Source organism: Solanum pennellii, chromosome 6, assembly GCF_001406875.1.
Source record: "Solanum pennellii chromosome 6, SPENNV200".
Classification (NCBI taxonomy): Eukaryota; Viridiplantae; Streptophyta; class Magnoliopsida; order Solanales; family Solanaceae; genus Solanum; species Solanum pennellii.
The window spans coordinates 45,475,809-45,498,645 of NC_028642.1; the positions used below are offsets into that span (position 1 = coordinate 45,475,809).

The 22,837-nt window shown below is 33.0% G+C and overlaps 3 protein-coding genes across 4 annotated transcripts; 1 reads left to right on the top strand and 2 right to left on the bottom strand.

Annotated features, from left to right (window-relative positions):
• Window positions 1-3,531: 3,531 nt before the first annotated feature.
• LOC107023076 (probable 6-phosphogluconolactonase 4, chloroplastic) lies at window positions 3,532-5,554 on the bottom strand. Of its 2 annotated transcripts, XR_001457168.2 has the most exons (4): window positions 5,295-5,554; window positions 5,088-5,223; window positions 3,888-4,891; window positions 3,532-3,780 (listed from the first exon to the last, which is right to left on the bottom strand). XR_001457168.2 is itself a non-coding variant. In XM_015223622.2 (3 exons), the coding sequence occupies exons 1-3, from the start codon at window positions 5,456-5,458 to the stop codon at window positions 4,409-4,411; spliced, it is 783 nt and encodes a 260-aa protein (XP_015079108.1). In that variant the 5' UTR covers window positions 5,459-5,554; the 3' UTR covers window positions 3,532-4,408. The 2 variants fall into 2 exon arrangements, 1 of the variants encoding a protein (XP_015079108.1); XM_015223622.2 differs by having other exon boundaries at window positions 3,532-4,891.
• Window positions 5,555-7,552: 1,998 nt separating this feature from the next.
• On the top strand, window positions 7,553-9,443 carry LOC107023079 (ubiquitin-60S ribosomal protein L40-like). Its single transcript, XM_027917712.1, has 5 exons — window positions 7,553-7,755; window positions 7,835-7,922; window positions 8,000-8,102; window positions 9,136-9,202; window positions 9,288-9,443. Exons 1-5 carry the CDS (start codon window positions 7,726-7,728, stop codon window positions 9,312-9,314), a joined length of 315 nt encoding a protein of 104 aa, XP_027773513.1. The 5' UTR covers window positions 7,553-7,725; the 3' UTR covers window positions 9,315-9,443.
• Window positions 9,444-9,614: 171 nt separating this feature from the next.
• Window positions 9,615-11,372, bottom strand: LOC107023077 (homeobox-leucine zipper protein ATHB-12-like). Its single transcript, XM_015223624.2, has 2 exons — window positions 10,449-11,372; window positions 9,615-10,365 (listed from the first exon to the last, which is right to left on the bottom strand). The coding sequence occupies exons 1-2, from the start codon at window positions 10,770-10,772 to the stop codon at window positions 10,012-10,014; spliced, it is 678 nt and encodes a 225-aa protein (XP_015079110.1). The 5' UTR covers window positions 10,773-11,372; the 3' UTR covers window positions 9,615-10,011.
• Window positions 11,373-22,837: the final 11,465 nt, after the last annotated feature.

Below are 22,837 nucleotides of genomic sequence, written 5' to 3' on the forward strand. Positions count from 1 at the left end.
TTCCTGGTAGCACAATGAATGATCATATCACCAGCTTTAATAAGTTGGCGACAGATTTGCGAAATATGGACGTGACTTTTACGGATGGAGATATGGCCTTAATGTTGTTAAGTTCACTTCCCGATGAGTTCGAGCATCTTGAAACGACTCTACTGCATGGGAATGATGAAATATCTCTCAAAGAAGTTTGTTCTGCCTTATACAGTTATGAACAAAGAAAGAGTGAAAAACAAAAAGGCGGAGAAGCAGAAGCACTAGTTGCAAGAGGTCGTTCTCAAAATCATATGAGAACGAAGAAAGGGAGATCCAAGTCAAGATCGAGACTAGCAAAGATGAATGTGCCTTTTGCCGAGAAAAAGGTCATTGGAAGAAAGACTTCCCAAAGTTGAATAGCAAAGCCAAACCAAATATTGGGAAGGCTGTCATGGATTCAAATGTGGCTGATTGTGATGATTCCGATTACTCACTAATTACAACAGATCCATCCAAATCATCTGATGTATGGTTGATGGATTCAGCTTGTAGTATCATATGTGTCCCAATCGGGACTGGTTTATTGATTTACAAGAAAGGAGAATGTGGAATTATTCACACTGCAAACAATAATCCTCTTACCGCATATGGTGTTGTAACCTTTGTTGATGACTTTTCTCGAAGATTGTGGGTGTATACGATGAAAACAAAAGATGAAGTATTGGGAATTTTTAAAACATATAAAGAACCATAATCTTCAGCAGGTTTTCCATACTATTTTTAAAATGGTGTCTTCCCACCAATAGCAGCAGATGGTAGACGATTAATGAGGTGGCAAGCATATGTTATTGCCTCAGCCCTAAATTCTTTGCCCAAGCCAGCATTGGACAACATACATCGAACTTTCTCCAGCAAAGTTCGGTTCATGCGTTCTGCCACTCCATTCTGTTGTGGTGTATTTTTGACGATGAAATGTCTAACGATGCCATTTTCATCAGAAATTTTCTGAAAAAGATCATTTTTGCATTCGCCACCATTGTCTGTGTGAAGACACTTGATCTTTCTGCCACTTTGAGTTTCTATCATCGCCTTCCATTTGAAAAAAATTCCCAGTATTTCATCTTTTGTTTTCATCGTATACATCCACAATCTTCGAGAAAAGTCATCAACAAAGGTTACAAAATAGTGATTATTTCACTCCAAAAGAGTACAAGTGAAATAGTACAAGAGAGAAAGAAGAACAAATGCCTTATGAGATGAGAAGACATGTTAGAGGTGTGTTACTAATGAATTAGGAGCTACCTATTTATAGGAGTGAATTCTTCATATTGATGTCATTCATGACATCACAATATGTCAAAATGTCAACATTTACCTTGTGAAATCAATTTATGGTTCACCAAAATTTCACCTACAAAAGATGTTATCTTGACTTTTCCACCAATGAAGAATTATCTTTCTAACTACTATATCTTCTCATTAATCCATTTTTGAATCTTGTCAAATTTAACAAATACAATATGTTTTTACCTAATATATACTCAATTTATTATAGAGTTAATGTTTTTGAAAAAAAGTAGAACCTTAAATTGATTTTTAAATTCTATAAATTAATAGGGGTAAAGTGCTAAACTCACTATATCTATTATTATTTTCGTAGGGACCAAGGAAACTAGTTATTCCAAGATTAACTTAGTTATTATGGGATAACTTATCCCACCATATATATGGAATAACTCGTCCCATCACTATGTTATAAATGGTAAAGTAAGTTATCTCAACTACCTCAACCGAACAAGACATCTAAATTTTATCCCAAGACTATTTTTTTTCCTAAAACTATTATGCTTATCTCACACTAAATAAGTCCTTAATAGATGTGTAGAGTCAAAATTAAACAAGTATCTTCTTGTATATATTTCCAGGTATTGGAAATAATTTCAAAATAACTTAATTCACTGATAACAACCCCAGGTGTACCCTTAATAGACAATCAATTACTTGTAGTTATTTATTATTGTAAATAAAAAATAAACTATTGGCCTCACAAACTAGACCTTATTCCTTTTCTTTAGGTCAACTAATAACGGTCCAATTAATTTAGAAATTGTATACTTTTAGACCAAGCACATAACTATTTAGTACGACTTTTTATTTTGGTGCATGCATGTATAAATGAGTCAAAAGATTTATTTATTTTTACCCTAGGAGCTACCAACTCACAACGTTCGGAAGTGAGAAGACCTTTTATTTTCTTTGTGATCTGAACTAATAATTTTTTAATTGAAGGTGCGAATTGCCTATCATCCGATCCGAGCAACTAAAAGCACAGATCAAAACCAACCGTTCACTCATAAATAAGCGAACTGTCCACCCCTAACGTTGATTCCGTCTAACTGCAGTTCTATTTATTAACTATCTCTTCTAAATTTTAAGTGTGTCATGCAGTTTATGTGATAGATAGAATCTTGAATTTCTTCCAACAATAAAAGTATATAAAGAAAACTGCTAACTTTTTTTTTGATGAAATGAATTTTATTATTTATTTGCTTACGATCAATAGCAAATAAATAAATAAATATATTTTTAAAAAAACTATTGAGGTCGACGAAACAATGATTCTTCTTCGAGTAATTTTTATATATAGCAAACAAAAAATATTATAGCTATAATTTGCATAATTGCGCTCCATAACAACCATAGATATGTATATTTCGCTATACATATATATAAAAAAAAGCAGATGTGTAATTCGTTATATACAAAGAAAGTAGTTGTATAATTCGCTATACATGTAAAAAAGAAAGCAGTTGTATACAAAATATCAATTGTATAATTTGTGTGTGTATAAAACGAGAAAGAGAGAAAGAATAAAAGAAAACTGGGCAGGGAAATATGAGTGTTGTACAATTTTAAGTGTATAGAACGAAAATATATGTATTTGCATGTGTATATATACAATTTTTTCTCGCCACACTTTATACATTTCGTTTCTATTTGTATAAGTGAGAGAGGCGAGGGTGGCGAGCGAGATCTGGGAGACTGGCAAGCAAGATCTCGGGGAGAGGGAAACAAAAATATATGTATATATACAATTTTTTCTCGCTTCATACAAACATAAACACATTTTATACATTGTGTTTGTATAAAAGCGAGAGAGAGAGAGAGCGAGAAAGGGAAAGTGGCGAGCGAGAGTTTCAGAGAGAGAGGCGAAGCGAGTGACAAACAGTTTGCTACAGGGCACAACTAAATTTAAGTGTAATTATGATATTTAATTTAATTTATTAATTTGTCATTATATACAATTTTTCCTACTTGTTATGACCGATTTTCCTACCCAAACTACATCTTTGTGCCATGCGACTTGGAGCAACGGCTATTACATTTCTACGACACCTAGTAAAATTGGCTCTAGAAGTTCTCCGGTATTGCGTATTAACAATTAATTGAATGGAAAAAGTGGACAATACGACGTATCGCCCAAGGAAAAAAAATATAATGCTTCAAGTTTGCTTGCAACTCTTTGAACTGTGATACTTTCTGGCATAGCCTCAAGTGTTGAAATGAATCAGTGATTACTCATGAAATAGGAAAGCATCACAAGCAATTTTCGTCCATTACATTTGACAGTAACACCAATTAAAACCTTTGCACATATAAGTAGTTGTAATCAAGAACATACCTTTCACTCACCACTAGAACTTCTGAATACCAAAAGGCTTAAAGAATAAGTTGTTTTTTGTGTCGAGAAGGGAGCAAGGGAAGCACTACCATTTTCTCCATCCTCCATCCTCCATCTTCTGTAAGCTAGAAGAGAATCAGAAAAGCTTGATGGTCATAGTCTCAACAACAACAACAACATACCCACAAGTGGGATCTGGAGAGCATAGAATGTACACAAGTTCTATCACTACCTCGTAAAGATGGAGAGCATGTTCCTGATAGACCAGCATAACAAAGTAGCTACGATAGAGAACATGTCAAAGAAAAAAAACCACAATGAAATAGTGCGATAATCGAAGTAAAAGAGACGGTAGAAAGTAGCACCCATGGATTGAAGGACAACAAACTACCAGCCAATGCTAAACTACCTACTATCATCCTACACTAATCTATGTCCTCCATAACTTCTTATATCTAAGATCATGTCCTGTTTAATCACGGCTCGCCAGTACAATACTGAATACCAATGTATTATATTCTGATCATGGATCTCAGTTCGCAAAGAGACGTTACCAAACCTTATAGAATATGCAATTCTTCATATCTTACCTAACTTTTACCTTCTAGAGGATAAAGTTAAAGGTAGAATAAGTACCAACTACCAAGCAAGGATGGTTAACCATTACTAGGCAACACATTCAAGGGGCACCAAACTTTATGCTCATGTCCTATTTGGATTACACTTATTAACTATATCACAAGGATAACATAATCATCTAGAGGTCTGTAGTTTTGATGCAGCATCCTTGTCTAAAAACCAGGTCAGTTCCTCTTCAGCTGAAACCTCAGTACAAGGGGGAGGAATTCCATCAGGAGGAGGCGCATTACCCAAAGCGACATCAACCATATGAGCTAATTCTGCTCCTGTGACCACCATTGCTATCTCTGAAGCCGAATTAATTACCGGAAAGGTGAAAGTAATCCTTGGTGGAGGAGGTTTTGGTGAGTCTGTAATGAAGGTGACCAGCCGCTCCTTCTCATGGCGGTGAGGACGCGAAGGAAACAAAGACGCTACATGTCCATCTGGCCCCATACCTAATAGCATAAGATCAAATTTGGGGAATCCAGTAATTGCTGATAACGGAAGAACTTTGCTCTCGATCAATTGTTTCAGACGAGCTTCGTAATCAGCAGCTGCACCCTCAGGTGACTCCTTGTCATTAATCGCATAAATGTTAGAAGAGGGGATCGGAACCTGCCAAAAGAAGCCAATCATCCAATTAATTTCTGAAGGTCACCAGTCTAGTCTACTCAAATCTCTGGTATGTAAATTCATGTGCATCATAAACTACTAGCTTATCCGATGAAATTGAAAACTTATCGAAACTCAACAATTTCAACAATATAATGAAAACACAAAAAGGAAGAGTCGATCTGATCTACTGATGTACCTTAGAAAGAAACCCATCCGAAGCAAGTTTGTAATTGCTATCATCGTGACCTAGAGGAACCACTCTTTCGTCTACCCAAAAAATCCACCATTTCGACCAATCAATTGAGTCTTTGTACGGCGGCTCTACCAATTTCCTGTTCCAAAAGAAGTCTGAAATTAAAGGGACCTAAAAACAGTGTTTGATCAATAACATATACATTTTTACCTCATGGTATCGATAAGAGAACCACCAGAGAGCACAACAGTGAAAGAACCTTTTTGTTTGATGAATTTTTCCGATAGCTCAGCAGTGTATTTAGCAAGTGCCTTTGATACATCTTCTTCGGAGTCGAATTTTAGCACCGTCTTCTTCCCTTTCTGGGTTGCCATTTTAGCCTAAATCTGAAGCTATTTCTTGAGAGCGTGTGTTTTGCACTTTCTCCTTATAATTTGTACATCAAAAATACTTGTCAACTTTGACACGCGGTGAAAAACACATTTCCTTATTAGAGCTTTGATTGGATGGTTGTATTTTTAATTTGTCAAATCAAATATTAATACATAAAAAATAATTTATATATAATTAATGCAAGCATAACTAATACATATAATAGCCAGTATAAGGCGATATCTGTCTATTCACTTTTCGTCCATGTGCATTTTTCAAACGGGTGCTCATTTGTTTCCATAACTTGCCATCACATAGGCAATATTCAATATCATCAACTTGGATATGCATCTTCAGCTTCCTCTCTTGCGTGAGTAATCTTCCATGTATCGTTGACCACATTAATGCAAATATTACTAATACAAATATTATTAATATATTCTATTTAATATTATTTTTATACACTATATCAAACAATTCCGTAAGAAAAAACTAAAATAATTTAAGATCATGTTTTATGAATAACTTGATATTTCATATCATAATTTCAAGTCAAATGTCAAAATCTTATTTTAAAAACAATAATTTCACGTCACATATATATACATGAGCTAGAAAGGTGTGAAATGTAGAGAAAATAGAGATTTCCGACACGTTTGGCCATAATTTCAAGTAAAATTTGTGAGAATTTTGACAAAGAGTGGTTGTTCATATAATTTGTCATCGTTGGATAATTCAAATTTTCAAATACTAAAAAAAATTTAGCATTTGAGTCAAAATCTCATTATCTAACTTTTAAAAAGTCTAAATTCTATACCACTTTTATTTCTTATAAAAACACTCTATAGTAATTGTTTTTTATGTAATACATTATTTTTTGTGAACAACAAAACAATAATGAAACATTCAGTAAATATGAAAGTGATAATATGATTGTCGATGAAAAATGATGAATAATTGACTCAGGATAATAAGGTGATTTGTCTATTTCAAGATGTATGGAATGATGTTTGTTTCACTCATACCGAATTATTGGATTGCTCGAGTGTCATTAACACTATTTGTTATCAACAAAGATCCAATTGACTTGTTGCGGAAGTCATGAATCTTGTTACGTCGATATTAATATCTTGTAATGTAATACAAACCAATGATTAGTTTTGATAGTATTTAAAATTTATGAGTATATATCATATTTGTTAAAAAAATTAAATATTTTTCAAATACTATAACCAAATTCATGATAAAATTTGATTAAAATTTTCATTCAAATAATATTTAGGGTTTCGCTCTATAACACCCACCTCTTTTTTGGTTTACGATATTACGTCTACCTACCTTATTTTCATTTTCTTATAACCATTTTTTAAACCTATTTAAAATAAATATAAATTAATCTAGATTTGACAATTTTACCATTATATATGAAAGTTTAGATCTAATTTTCAACGATTTATCTCTATTCGTTGGATCATTGTCTTATTCGCTCGTGAAAATGTTTAACTAGAACAAAATCTGATCGTTTTTATCAAATTTCTCTCTTGGGGAGTTCATTTTATCTTCCACTTGAAGAAATTGTTATCGAAAAATGGTGGGTTATTGTGGGGAAAAAATCTACGTGAATTGGTAAAGGTGAATGTAGATGAAAAGTAAATATTTGGTGAAAATAGTGAGTCAGCTTGAATGAAGACTTTGATCTTTGTTGGATAAAAAAACACATATTTGTGTTGATTTATTTTTAAAGTATTTATTAAATGAGTTATTTTTTATATAATATTTCTTAATATAACACATATTTGTGTTGATTTATTTTTAAAGTATTTATTAAATGAGTTGTTTTTTTATATAATAGTTCTTAATATAAAGAAATTAATATAAAGAAATGTAAAATTATCAAATTTAAATTAATTTGTATTTATTTTAAATTGATTTAAAGAATGATTACAAGTAAATAAAAATGAGACAGATAGACATAAATTTTATAAACCACAAATAAAGTGAGTTGTTATAGAGCGAAACTGAAAGTAAGTCTCTGAAATAATCCTAATATTTATAAAAATATTTCAGAATTTATAAGACTAGCTAAGTATCGTAATTATGCGAACTAGAGGGGAGGTGAATGTTTCGTGAGCCCACATCTCTCCTGTAACAAAACCCACTCTAGCCTCGGATTTGCTTGACACTCCATTGAAGAAGATGCAGATCTTCGTGAAAACCCTAACAGGGAAGACTATAACCCTTGAGGTTGAATCCAGCGATACAATCGACAATGTCAAGGCTAAGATTCAGGATAAGGAAGGTACTCAATTGTTAAATCCTAAGTCATTTTTCCCCGCATATCTTTACTGTGAAACATAAAATTGGTGGCTACTTTCTAGGCATCCCTCCGGACTAGCAGCATTTTGATATTTGCTGGTAAGCAGCTTGAAGATGGACGTACGCTAGCAGATTATAATATCCAAAAAGGTCTGTGTGTAATGAAATTGGATAATTTAGATTGGTTTATTTGCTAGTTTGTTTTGCTTGATTTTTTCTTCAAACAGAGTCCACTCTGCACCTTGTTCTGAGGCTTCACGGTGGGATTATTGAACCTTCTCTTATGGCTTTTGCCCGGAAATACAACCAGGAAAAGATGATTTGCCGCAAGTAAGTTCGATATTCACGCGTGTAGTATTGGAATGAAGTGTACATGTGAATGGATTATAGAATATTTATGTAGTCGATCCAAATTATTTCTGATTTGATATTGTAAAGTTGAAGCTATTGGTATTTTGCAAAGTTTTGATAGTTCGGGTAGGTTCTATCCGCTGTTCTCCTAGGTCTTGAACTTGGATGCATAATGCATTGCTAATATGTCAGTAGAGTAAGCTAGGAGAATGACTGTGTAGCGAAATATCATTTTTTTCGGTGAGGTCAAGCTTGTAAATGGCAATTCCTGTTCTTGTTCTCACTTGTAATGCACGGTGATTATCTTTCACCTCTGTATTCTGCATTGGTACAAGAGTAATTTATGTCATGGTGATGACATGGAAAAGTAACCTGGAAGGCTGTCCTGGTGGTCATTCTTAGATATATGATGACCTTGGGTGAAGTTGTATTGCAGGCGAAAATTAATTTCTATTAGCTGCTGCTATCGATTTGTATGTATGGGAGCATTGTACTTAGCTATGGAATTATGATCCTTTACCAACATATGCACATGTTAGCCAAAGAAAAAACTACAAAGTTACACTTTGAGGACATGGAGGGACAGAAACCTGCTAAATATTTTCCTTCTCCTTAAACTATTAACGGGCTACAGGTTTGCTAGTATAGTTCTTCTAATATTGTTTTCTTTTTGAGCTACTTTTGTACCATTTGGTAGGCATGATATGGAAGCTATCCTGTGCAAGGTAGTGGCTAGGATATGGTATGCATGATATTTTTCTATTTACTCAAGTGACTGTTGAACAAATCAGTTTTTACCGTCCTTATCTCCTGAGGGCTTGCATGATCATTGCACAACTAATAAACTTTTGGTGCTAAAATGAAATCAATTCCTCTACATTTGCCTAGGCTCCATCACTGGTCTACGCACTATGATATCGTGTTCTATTGGTTTAAGTTGCATGCCTAATGAGTTATGGTCTTTATATCCTTTCTGATTGGGTGTATTTATGCATTTTTTTTTTTGCTGCAGATGCTATGCGCGTTTGCACCCTTGTGCTGTCAATTGCAGGAAAAAGAAGTGTGGCCATAGCAACCAGGTATCTTCTTGGTCAATTTTGTTAACTGTTGTGCATTACTGGACTCCATACTAAATGATTCTTCTGTTTCCTACTTTTATTACAGTTGAGGCCAAAGAAGAAGATCAAGTAAACAGGTATTTGCATTTTTGCAGTCAAGACACTTCATAATTTGGCACTCTTTTGTATTTTATTTGTTTGTTTAACTTCGTTCTGTCCTTCAATGTTTATTTCACTATATAACATAAGTTCTAAAACGTTAGTACTTTTGCTCTACTCAGCTGAGTTTTGTCAAGTGCACAAAAAGTTAGGATCAAGCCCTATGCTTTAAAGTTCGTCATTAGCGGTTGCAATATGCATGAAACTACCTGTTAAGGGTAAACATTCACACTTTTATATGCTAACCTACTAGGAGTTTTTCTATTCACATAACTCGAAATTAAGACCTGACTTTTGATTATGGCACATCCATTTTATTTTATTGTGATTACGCAAAGAAGCTCTATATACACTGTTTTCTTTCTTGTGAACTAAATTACAAGCTATATATCCATTATCAAAAGAAAACATCACTGTGACATTTTGGTAGAAAGGCAAGTGTATCTCTTTCTCATGTTATGCTACTAGGTTTCCTTGCAAATCATTTTGGCAAGCTACTTCCACATTCTCGGCACAATGGGAGGGAGAAAGATCAACTGGGAATAAAGTTCCTCCTATTCTCTGCAGACAACCTTGGCTCCATCAATGTGAGTAAGAAAACATAGACTTTTTTGTTGATCGAAGTTCGATACCTGTTTACTCCTTTGAAATTATTGATGTATATGTTGAGTTCAAAATTCCCACCACTTAGAATTTTCACATGACAGATCGAAGGAATCACCTGGGCCTACAGCATACCAGTGTTCAGGTGATCCTAAGGAACTGTCTCCTAATTCCTCCATGTTCCAAAACTCTTCTTCTTCCTTCCACCTCAAGTGTTCAAATAATGTTCCTTCTCGGTCACTATCCGCTCCCTTAATCCTGTCTTGGTCTAAACTCGTATTTATGCAAACTGGGATATTGTTCTTAACAGCTACTTCTGCTTCTATATTTTCTGAGCTTGTATAGATTTCACTGTCTATAGAATCTTGGCTTCTGCTACAACCAGCATGGTTGTTTTCCATCTGATCACTTAGTTCCTGTAGCTGTTCCAAAACAAAATACATCATTTATATAGCTAACTCCAGCTTGTTTGGATCGAGCAGTATCAAGAAAGTTAATAAGATACCTGCTTGAGCAAAGATTCCTTTTCTTTCTTCAACGATTCAAACTTCATAGCTAAATTGTCGAATTCATCTTTGAGTCGTCTATATTCATGCTCTAGTTGCTTCGTTTTCCATCTTGCCCTTCTGTTCTGGAACCAAATCGCAACTTGACGTGGTTGCAGCCCAAGATCTCTGGCCAATTCAAGCTTTTTGCTAGGTTCAAGCTTTGTCTTTTGCTTAAACATGGACTCAAGTACCTTCACTTGTTCATCACTAAACCTTTTACCATCTTCATGACTCTTCTTCTTTGAACACTCAACTGGACTACTATCTTCTGCTACTTCCATAACTTTATTGATGGGGATAAGAAATAAGAGTTTTTATTAATTTATTTGAAACTTGCCAAAAAGAAGTGGGCTTCTTTTATTAACATAATTACTCCACTATATAGGAAGGCAAGCATGCAAGAAATATCTAGTTTGGTTACTCTCAGGTGATTGAGACTTGTGGTTTGTTGTTTAATTTAAGCCAATCGTTTTAGCTATCGTGTAATTTTTTTCTAGTTCTATCACTTTTTTGGACATCTCTATCTTTGGACCTCTTTTTATCTTTTTAGTTTGGGGCTACATTCCATCTCTAATAAATGTTGCAACATTGTGGTGTGGATAAGACAAGTCAAAGATAACTACGTGTCATTCTTATTGATAAAAGGAGAAATTTATTCTTCTAACTAATCTCTCTTAGTTTTTTAAATCAATAATTTCATTCTTTATGTCCAATCGTGAGAGATGTGATTATGTTACTTTGTATTGATCGTATCTGTAGCTAACTATGGATGGTGTACTCTTTGTGTTGCAATTTTACGTGGTACACTATTCTCTTATTTCTTTTTATCCTAGATGAAATATTAGAAACATCTTTAGTTTTGATAAAAATTATTAGTTTTATTTTTAAATTATTGATAGTCTTTTCATTTATTTGATTAACTGAATTTAAGTATACCATTGACTTTGCAATATGAGTGAAATATACTCCTAAATTTTCGACAAGGTTAAAGGTATTTTTGATACTTCTCTCGACTTTTTACTAAGAGCTCTATGCTCCTATAAGAGTATGAGACCACTTGTGATGTGACGTGACAAATTATGAGTGATTCTAAGGTTAGTTAATCAAATAGAGGATTGTTTTTAATGCTATCAATAGTTCAGAATGAAACTAATAATTTGTAAACAATATCAAAATATTTTTAAGTATTTCTCCTTCTAATTTGTAGTCGCACAAGTATTTAAAATTCATTTTAAATTATATAAATTGTAAATTATAAATTTTTTCTTTTTTTTTATAGTTTTATTTTTAATCGAGTGATATCACATATATTAATTTCTTTTCCACGTTGGAAAATGTTAGATGATTTTTAAGAGTTAGATGTGGTGTCAGTAAGCTGGTCGATATGGTCGCCTAATAACGACAAAAGAGCTAGTATTATTTTTTGATATCATTAATGATGATGAAGAACACCCGGAAAATGTACAACTTGACTCAACACTCCTTTTCTCCACTAAAAAAACCACGTTAGCATATAATGATATTTTTTTATTTAAATAGAAAAAAATCTACGAATATACTATCTTCTTCAGGTTTTACTTCTAATAATTATAGAGTTTTGAAATTTTATGTTCTTTAATAAATTTCTTAAGATAAATATAAAATTTAGGTTAAAGCTATTGAATTTGATGAAATTCATAGTTTGTACCATGACTCGATTCCTATTCGTAAAATTATAATGAGCTTATTATTGTTATTTAGCATATATTGGAAGATTTTATGTTTTAAAAATATTTAATACATATAAATGATTTATATAAAATCTAAAAGTTTATATTTCTTAAAATTCTTTTGTGTCAATTTCTTATCTCAAAGGTCGTCATTAAAGGTTTAATCACTCTGACTTGTGATGGAGTAGTTTATTTGATGTAATGACTATAGGTTCCTTCCTTGTTAAATGTTTCAAGTGTCTATTATACTCTACACAGATGTCATATGATTTAAGGTTCTCTCTCTCTCTCTCTCTCTCTTTTTTCTTAAAAAAATATTTTTTTTATAATAATAATAATAATAATAATAATAATAATAATAAAATTATTATTGTCTTCTTAAAAGTAGCTATCCAAGTCCAAAGTAGCATCGAAAGGAGTTAAAATTGTGAAATTATGAAAATTTATAAGGTGCATCTGATGAAATTAATCACTGAAAATTATTTTGGAACAGTTAATTAGTTATGATTTGTATCATCTAATGTATCACGCTCTAAATCTTAAAAGAGTTTTGATTATAGTTTAGAAGACGAAAGTAATTTGAACAAGATTAAGTTTGATTTTATTCTATTCCATTTGTTTTTTCAATCACTTCCTTTTGTATACAACAAAAAAGAATATAACCATCATATTTGTTGGTGCTCCAGGACGACTACAACTTTATATAAGTGAGTTATAATTTGTTATTTAAACTAACAATAAATCTTTAGGATTAAATTTATCAATCTTGAAGGATGTTGTAGAACATGTGACACCAAAAGACATGTGAGATGGGGTGGACGAGGCAAATTCAAAATTTAGTACTTCGTACAAATATAGGGTTTACAAAAAAATTATTGGGTTCGTCTAAGTCAACCAACTCCCACCTAGCTTCACCCCTGATCAGGCATGTGAGATAGGTGGACGAGGCGAATTCAAAATTGAGTATATGAATGAAATGTTCCTACTTTACCATCCATCGTACTCACAAAGTTCCGTGTCGTCAATGGAATGGTTAGCATTTAACATGAGCCCAATTTGTGATGAGAAATACTAGTACATTTTCCACCTTGATGATAAGTTGTCAAAAAGGGTTAAGTATCAATTAATGATATTTTATCGTTTTCTATTCTAATGTCTTTGCATTTTTATTCTAAGCTTGTAGTTGTCTAGGAAACTATATGCCCACTTTATCAATTTTGTTGGTGCACTACAACTACAAGATTTTTTCCCTTTCCATATTATCAACAGTTTGCGTAATACATAAATATGTTTTTTAATTAAATTTTAATTAATTTTTATATTTTCTAATTTTAGATACATATAATTTTTTATAAAATTGAATATAAGTAGATGACATATCTCCTTTGTGGTATAATACATGTAGGATGTAGGATATATGTCTATTTATTTAATTTTATACAAATTTAAATATTTTACTTACACACAAAATTAAAGCGCATAATTACAAGCTAAAACCAAGTCAAATGATATATTTCTCCATAATGCCTAGTGAAAATGATTTTGCAATTTGTCCTATATATATGAACATGATTATTTTCTTTTTTTTTCTTCTAAATAAAATTGTCAGGAAGTGACAATGAGAGGGATGGTTCTACGTCCTTATGCTATCTAGTTTGCTTTCTACGTCGAAAAGATATTCTGTTTCAATTTATGTCACATATTTTTATAATTAATCTTTAGAGAAAATGTCATTATTTATGATACATGTGTAATAAAATCTTAGTTAATGTTAATTGTGTTTTTGGAAATTTTGGTCAAAGTCTAGAGGTACTTGTTCCTTATCTATATAATCTTAGAAATATCTAAGGTGTTCTAGATCACAAATTTCAAAAAAAACAAAAATTATTAAATTTTGTGCGAAGAAAAACGCTGTCACATACATTGGAATGAAAAGACTAGTAAGTATTGTACATATGTACTAAGTTGTTTGGGATAAGGTACAAATACTCTTTAAACTATGATTGAAATTTCAGAGACATATCTAAACTTAATTAGGGTCCTATTATTCCCCTTAACTAATTTTTTTATACTTTTGTGTACCTTTTGTGCTGACGTGACACCTTCAACCACCCAAGTTGGCTCTGTTTGTATACACGCGCCTGCCACATGTGTAATTCTTTCTATTTAAAAAAATATTATAATTTTCTTTATCTTGTATTTAAATTAAGTTAATACATATATATATTTTTCTTATATCTATTTTTTTTTTACTTTCGTTCATTTTTTTTATCTTTTTTATTTTACGATTGATATTATTTACTCTTTTTATTTTCTCTGTGTCACGCTCTGAGTCTATATCCTGGACGTGACCGACACTCGAAAATCATTATTGGTCCCCAAGTAAATTCTTGACCTGCTGATTATTTAGTGAAAGACAGACTCGAGCATTTAAAGGTCTAAGACATATGTAAATCATTAAAATTGTAAAATGTTTAGTTCATACTATTTGAAGAACAATACTCAATGCAATAATATTAGTTTGCAAAACATCATAAAGGAAAAAAGAGTATTGAGAGACTCATCTACTATATCTATCTATCTATGAAGCCTCTATTGTTCAACATGGATGTTGGGAAAAGACCCACGACATCCTAAAATGACTAAATTGAAAAGAAAAATTGAATTCTCCGAAATTCAAGGACGCTCATCGTAAGCTATCTGTAGTGAAAAATAAACTCAACAAAGTGATAAATAATGATCATGGACATTTGTATCATAAAACATGCAGGTCAGATGACATTAGTACATTAAATGTACGAGTTTAAAGTCGAAGCGAAACAAACTGAAAGAAAAGACTACAATAGACAAAAGATTTACTCAAAGTTGGATGTAAAGATATAAAAGAACTAAATCATTTAAGACTTTATAAGTAGTTACTCATCTATGAAACTTGACATAATAAGTGATATATAACAATATACTTTACCTCTATTTGAGAGATTCTCTAACCGACAACCATCACTATGATCTACATGATACAACTTCTCGCCCACAGTGACATAATTGTCCTATACCGTAGTGGGTATAGAACTTCTCACAAAGTGCAGCCACTAAGTAATGAAGATTCATCTAAAAAGTATGATCCTGTACCCATGTTGGCAAAATAGGTTTATGAGGATTTTGAGTTGTCTGAACTCATCTTCATATTAGTGTTCAACACTACTCCTAATAATGCATATATACTCATGCTTATATATATATATATATATATATATATATACATACATATATATATATATATATATAACATATTTCTTTTTCTGGTTTGGAATAATTGCTCAAATTGTACTCTTAAAAGACGCAACTACTCTAAAATATCTCTGAACTCATCGTTCATTTAGATTAAAAAAGTTTCTGTTTGCTCAATGTAATAAGTGTTACATTTGGGAATAGTTAGTTCTGTTATACTTTTGCTTAAATCATGGTTAAATCTCTTTCTCAATGTAATACCTCGAAAATGACTTAGGTGAAGCTAGAGCCTAACATGTTTTTTATGAGGGTCTAAGGTCCTAAAATGGTTTATAATGTGGTATTGTGGCAGGGTCTAGAGTTTTAGGTAATTCGAAAGTGAAAAGTCAAGGGACGACTAAGACGTATGACGACTAAGTTACCTATGTGTCTCATGTGTGGTTATGTGCCTATATGTATGTTTCATGAGTTTATGAGGTTCTTATGAGTTATTATAGTGTTTATAGGCAGTGTATCAAGTTTCATGAAGTTTGGAGGTCAAACGTCCAAGAATGTCCATGACGTTCAAAAGATTTGCCTTGAAATGACCTTGTGTATCTTGGCATGTTTCGTCGAGTTTTACGTGTTTCTTTTGGATGAAATTAATGTGGGAGATCCTAAATTCGTATGAGGACATATTCGGGTTGAAAATATCCGGGCAAACATCCCCAAGGACCATCCAAGGGTCCTTGAGGAAGACCCAACCCAAGAGCCAAAGCTTTCAAAACCAGCCCAACCTACGGATGGCAGTCGACGACTCGTGGGTCAATCGATGCCTCGTAGGTGAGGGTCATAGGTTGACACTTGGCGTGGGAGGAGAGCATCCAAGAATCAACCTCATTCCCAAACCACGAACCAACAGGACGTTCCGTTGGTTGGGAAACGGGCCGTCGATGGCCACTCGTTGGTTGAGACTGTTTCTGCGTAGCTTTACTGTTAGTTCAAGGGGTGAATTGGTAAATTCACCCCCACTTCCAAAATAAGAGTTTGAGAGGTTTCCTAAGGGTCTTTTGGATATTTAAATGTGTTTATAAGTCTTAAACACTAAGGTGAATTTATTCTTCAAAAATTAAAACCCAAAATCCTTAAGAAATTCTCTAGAACTCCATTGAAGCCAAAACTCAAGGAAGAGCTTGGATTTGATATTTGAGTGGTGATTCTTGGATTAGAATCAATAAGGTATGGTTTTTGATCCTTGAAACTATATTCATCAAGGTGCCAATCTTCAAAGTGATTTTCAAAGAGTTCTTAAAAGAAGAGTTTTCTAAATTGAAATCTATCCATGGGTTCTTGCATTAAAGGTTTTAAAGCATTGAATATTGATTTAATTCTTGTTAATTAGATAATTTTAACTCAATTAACCTATGAACCCATGTAATTGATGAACCCTAGTTTTTGACTACTTTATGGGTTAAGTGATATTATTCTAATGCTTATGAATTCTAGTGTAGTTTTCTATGGGCTATTGAATGATGTAATAATTGTATTCAATTGATGTCTAATTGGTCTTAGATTGACAAATATATATTGAATTGACTTAGATTCATTGAGTATTGTGATTATTGTATTGAATTGTAGGTTATGGCTATGAGTAAGGGCCTTATGGTATTGAATTGGATGATTTAGACATGGATTGAAGTGGAGAGAATGGATTGGTGGTACGCTTCCCTAATTCTCCTTATTTTATGTTAATTAGACTTGAATTATGTTGTGATTGGTATGGTCCACTTGTGGTGGCGGTGTTATGTTCTTTACTTGCAATTGATGTGGCCTTGTCGGCGTTACTTTATGTATTATGATGATCATAACCTTGTCGGTACTAGTTGAAGTATTGTGGTGATGTGTGTAGTTGATTACGTGAAGTATGATCATATCTATCTACATGTTAGTAATGTTAAAGTATGTGTTTTTCTATTGATATTAGGTGATCATGTTAGACTATGACTATATCTTATATGTGTAGTGTTAGAGTTGATGCATGATTATTCCTACTTGACTATATGAGTCTATGATGGTTATATTGATGATGTTATAATAATGTATAGGATGACATAAAGATGATAAAGGTCATTCCTGAGTGTTTCAAAGAATGATATGCTATATGTAATAAAGTAAAGTATGTTGTGTCTTGTTTTAGTAGACTTGTGTCCCTTACTTGATACATGCATGAATTATATGTGAATATGAGATGTCTTGACTATGTAAGCTTAGCGCACTCTTGTCATGTATGAATGAATGATAGGTGAGACCTTAAATGATGTTAAGAAGGTCATGTACGTGGAACCTTAAACCTAGTGGTAAGGTTATGAACCAATAAAGTCGAGAGCCGTAAAGGTATCCTTCTTGTATGAGTGATGGACTTAAGGTTGGTTGCTGGAACAACATCATATCATCCTTAGGAAAGTCATTAGGTTATCCTATTCACCATTGAAAGGTAGCCCTAGTGGACCTCTTTGGTAGGATGAATGTGATTGAGTTATAAACTAGATATGGAACCTCTTTATGTGATCCTTTAATGTGAATACTCTATGAGAACAAAGGCTAGCACCGAATGATTATGTTATGGGAAGTAGCTCTACTTAAGAAGGAGACTAGAGTACAATGTAGCTCTACTTGAGAATGAGACTAGAGTACATAAAATTCCTTCATATTTCTTAACCATGTGCCTACATAGGATGTGTCCTAGTTCTACCTTTGGCAAGTAGAACACCCCCATAGGACTAGGTTACAACTCCGGATTCCATGCTTTGCTACCATGGCATATGTCGGTTATTGCCTATTCACATCATATGGAGTACCTACTAGTATTGGAGAAGTTCTATGAGGTTTAGGTGGTGGTATGAGGCGCTATCTATACATTGCACAATAGGCTTTGAAGATGTTAGTGAGAGTCCCTAGGTCTTTTCCAAGACTATTACTTGAATTTCCTTTATGTGATAGATGTCTCTTAAATGAACTAATGAATGTAATGATTTAAGTTAAGAAAGTATGTTAAATGAATAAGTACTTATCTAGAATAATTAAGGGTTGTCTAGTTAAGGTGTTTAGGAGGCATAGGGATGGTCATGTCGTATCTTACCTAGATAAGTCTTAAGAATGACTCTAGTTAGGGAAGTTGGTTGATTATGTGGACATTATCTAAGCCTTAGGTAGTCTTAAGGACTATTTAGGTAATCTTGAAGAGGTCAATCATGGACGTTATCTTCTTGATTTACTTAAGTAAGTCTTTTGATAACCTTTGGGAGGAGAGTGTCATATCATGTATGTTGTTGTATTAAGGTGATAATGATTCTATCTTAGGTAGTCTAAAGGATCTCTTAAGTGTGTCTGAAAGGGATTGTATGGCGGTCGCTTCACAACTCACTCAAGTGAGACTTAGAATCACCTTTGGTAGGAAGATCTCATGTTCATGTGCTTGGTGTATTGTAAGTGTGTATATCTCATTATAGGTGGTGTTAAGGATCATTTAGGTGTGCCTAGAGAGGGTGTATGGGTGGTGTTTCTTTGTCTTACTTAAGTTAGTCTTAGGATAGCTTTTAATGAGAGGATTGCATGCTAGAAAGTGTCCTAGGTGAAGTTAAAGAACTTCATTGTAATAGTGATTTAGTTCACTGTGAAGTGACATGGTTTCACTGTAATGCTTCTAAAAATGTGATGAATTGCTTAAGTGATTTCTTATGTGTTTCTAAGGTGTTAAATGTTGTTTTTATGATTATATTATGATATTTAAGTAAAAAAGATGCATATTTCCAATGAATGTCCGTTTTCATGATTTTATGCATTATGTCATACTTAGTACATGTGTTTGTACTAATTTCATATATTTTGTTATATCTAAAGGTGTTGGTGCAAGGTGAGAAGGATCGTGAAGAAAAGCTTGGATTCTAGAGTCGTTCAAGCAAAGTTGATGTATGTCCTCATTTGACTCAAGGGCATATATATGTCTTTTATTTCAAAGTATTGTAATAGACTAATTATTTCTATATTAGTATTGTATGGGCCGTGTCCCAAGTATTCTTGAGTCTAAGAATGACATATGTTGAGACTTAGCGTTTCTATGATTTTAATATGAAAAGATGTTTTAAGATATTTGTGTGAAAAGTTTTAATTCCGCACTACTTTTCATATGTTTATATGCGATGAACGATACAGAAGGGCTTGTACAAGACCTCCGAGAGGTCAAGTACGCCCGTTGCATTCCTAGAATGCCATATTTTTTAGGGTGTGGTTTCGGGATGTGACACTCAAACTGCTTTTTACTTTCTCAAAAGCTTAGTTTAAACAATTATATTTTGTTAAAAAGATTCTTAAGAAGAACTCACTGAATACTCAGGAATAGAGTTCATGCTGAAAAATGAACATGAATAATCAACTCAATAATCTCTAAACACAATATACGACACTTACATAATCACGAATAGATATTAAAAAATCAGGAACTCGAAAACTCAGAACTCAACGATACTACTCATCTTAAGAATACTCAAAATTCAAGAATTCAGGACTAAAAATCAATAACTTAATTAACACAAAGAATTCTTGAAACTAAGGGTATAACCCTAGATTAAGCTTTTACCAATTAAGTTGAGACGTATGGTGTGAAGACGAGCTCAGTCCATCACTATGAATTGTCTTGCGTACCTGAAAGAACAAAAGTTCTGAAGAAGTTTGAAAGAGAACTTGATTGGAAGATTTGAAACTCTACTTTTTTTTTCCCTGCGATTTTCTTAGACAAGAGTGGAGAATAATCTTGGATTGAAAACTATAGAATTGATAAAGAGGATCTTAAACTTGGAGCCTTTAGATCTTAGAAATTGGAGAAATCTCTTTTTGGGAGTTCTTGATATTTGGAAGAATGAGAATTGGTGATTATGAGAATTTCTATACATATAATAATGGTATTAGGTTTTAAGATGAACTTAGGAAAGTTAATTTAGGGTAAAAGGTCAAGAATATCCTGTTAGAAAAGTAAGAAAACCATAAAATCAAAAGAAACAACTTTTTTTTAATGAATTCCGTCGGACAAATCAGCGATCTGGAGGTTTTCTCGCCAAAAATACTCGATGGATCACCCTTTGGAACTTTACATCTCCCAAAAGGATAAAATTTATGGTTTTCGGGACAATTTGGTGAGCTAATTTGGCGATTCGCCAACCCAGTCGGCGGATCGCCAATTGGGCAGGTGAGTTCGCCTAGTTCCCAGTCTGCATATGTTATTGTAAAAAATAACCATAATTGTTTACTCCAGACGGTAAACTTGGTGTCCTCGGAAAGAAGCCTTATACGCCTTTAAAATGATAGGACATATGCCACCTAATTCATTATATTGTGAGAGATATGAGTATTTGAAGTTGACCTTTATATGAACTCATTGAAAAATTTAGCCAATATGAATGGTTTGAACTTGACTTGGTGTTTGAGGTCCTTTATGAATCTAGATCACTTTAGATACTCTTGATACACTTAGTAAAAGACTTAATAACACATGAGAAAGTAGGACACAAAGGGTTCAAACTAATATACTTACACCAAACGATTCAAATTTTAAGGGTAGAGTTGTGAGGTGTTGTAAAATGATTCGGTTCTTATGATCAATTAGAAGAGTCTAGTCGTCCACTATGTGAAGGGAGTCTGCATTCTGCCTTGTCAGTTGCGGTTGGATTATGAATATTAAATAAAATAATGTTCCTTATGTGACTATGGACTCAATGGTTGATCTTTTGGGTGAACTAGTTAATCCGAAGTTTTAACATACCAAACTTCTATCAGGCAAAACGTTTGGTGTCCAAGTTAAGACTGATGTATGATAAAATTCATTGTTGTGTTAATAATTGTATGTTGTTTTACAAGACTGATAGTAAATTAGAAAATTGTAAGTTTTGTGGACATGCTCGTTATCTACCTCTCATTCCTAGGTTAAAGAGGTTGTATGTATAGATGAGGACTACCCCAAATATGAGATAACATTGTGAATATAGAAGGTCGTCGGGTGTCTTATCTCATCCATTTGATGGTGAAGTATGGAAACATTTTGATAATGTATATCCTAATTCTGCTAATAAATCAAGGAATGTTAGATTGGGGTTGTGTTCAGATGACTTTACACCATTTTCTAATGCAGCTTCGCCTTATTTATGCTGGTTACTCTGTATAATCTTTCTCCTAAAATGTGCATGATCAGTCCCTACATCTTTCTAAGTTGTGTTATTCCAGGTCCCCGTAATTCAAAAAGTTTGATTGATGTTTATCTACAACCATTAATAGATGAGCTCAACAATTGTGCTTTGAATGCGTTTTGACTTATGGTATATCAACTAAGCAGAATTTTGTTATGCATGCTTCTTTGATGTGGACTATTAATGATTTTCCTGCATACGAAATGTTGTTTGGATGTATGACAGCTGGAAGCTAGGATGTCTTTATTGCATGAAAAATAGTAAGGCATTTACTTTAAAGCATGGCAGAAAAAATAATGGTTTGATTGTTATCGCCAGTTCTTGCCACTGGACCATAAGTTTAGAAAGATGAAAAATGCATTTAGGAAAAATAAAGTTGAAAGTGACTCCCCGCCTCCATTACTCACGGGGCATTGAATTTGGGAAAAAGTTTCCCAATTACCTAAAGTTATTGAAACTTCACCTTCTAGACTTCCTAGATATGATGTTGAACACAATTGGATCAAACAAAGCATATTTTGGGATTTGCCATATTGGAAGGACAATATGCTACGATATAATTTTGATGTGATGCACATAAAAAAAAATTATTTTGATATTTTATTTAACACAATGATGAATGTTAAGGGTAAGACAAAAGATCAAAAGCAAAATTGGACTTAAAGGAATATTGTTGGAGAAAAGAGTTATGGCTACATGAATTACCTAATTGTAAAATAGTTAAGCCAAAATCCAGCATTTCTTTCACATTGGATGAGAATTGTGAAATTTGTGAGTGAGTTAAAAATTTGACGATGCTGCTAGGCTACGCCTCGAATTTAGAAAAGAGCGTAGGTATGAATAATGAAAAATTGATAGATACGAAAAGTCATGATTGTCAAGTGTTCATGGAAACTTTAATTCCTATTGCTTTTAGTCATATACCAGAAAGGATATGGAAACCAATCATAGAGGTAAGTTTTTTTTTTAAAGATTTGTGTTCTGGAAAGTTGTTGGAGAGTAGTTTAGATCGAATGGGAGAAAATATTGTTGTTATTAGTAGTAAGTTGGAGAAGATATTTCCATGTGGTTTCTTTGATATGATGGAGCATATTTCAATTCACCTTGTACATGAAGCCCGACTCGGAGGTCCGATTCAAACAAGATGGATATATCCATTTGAAATATTCACTAAGTTATATATATATATAT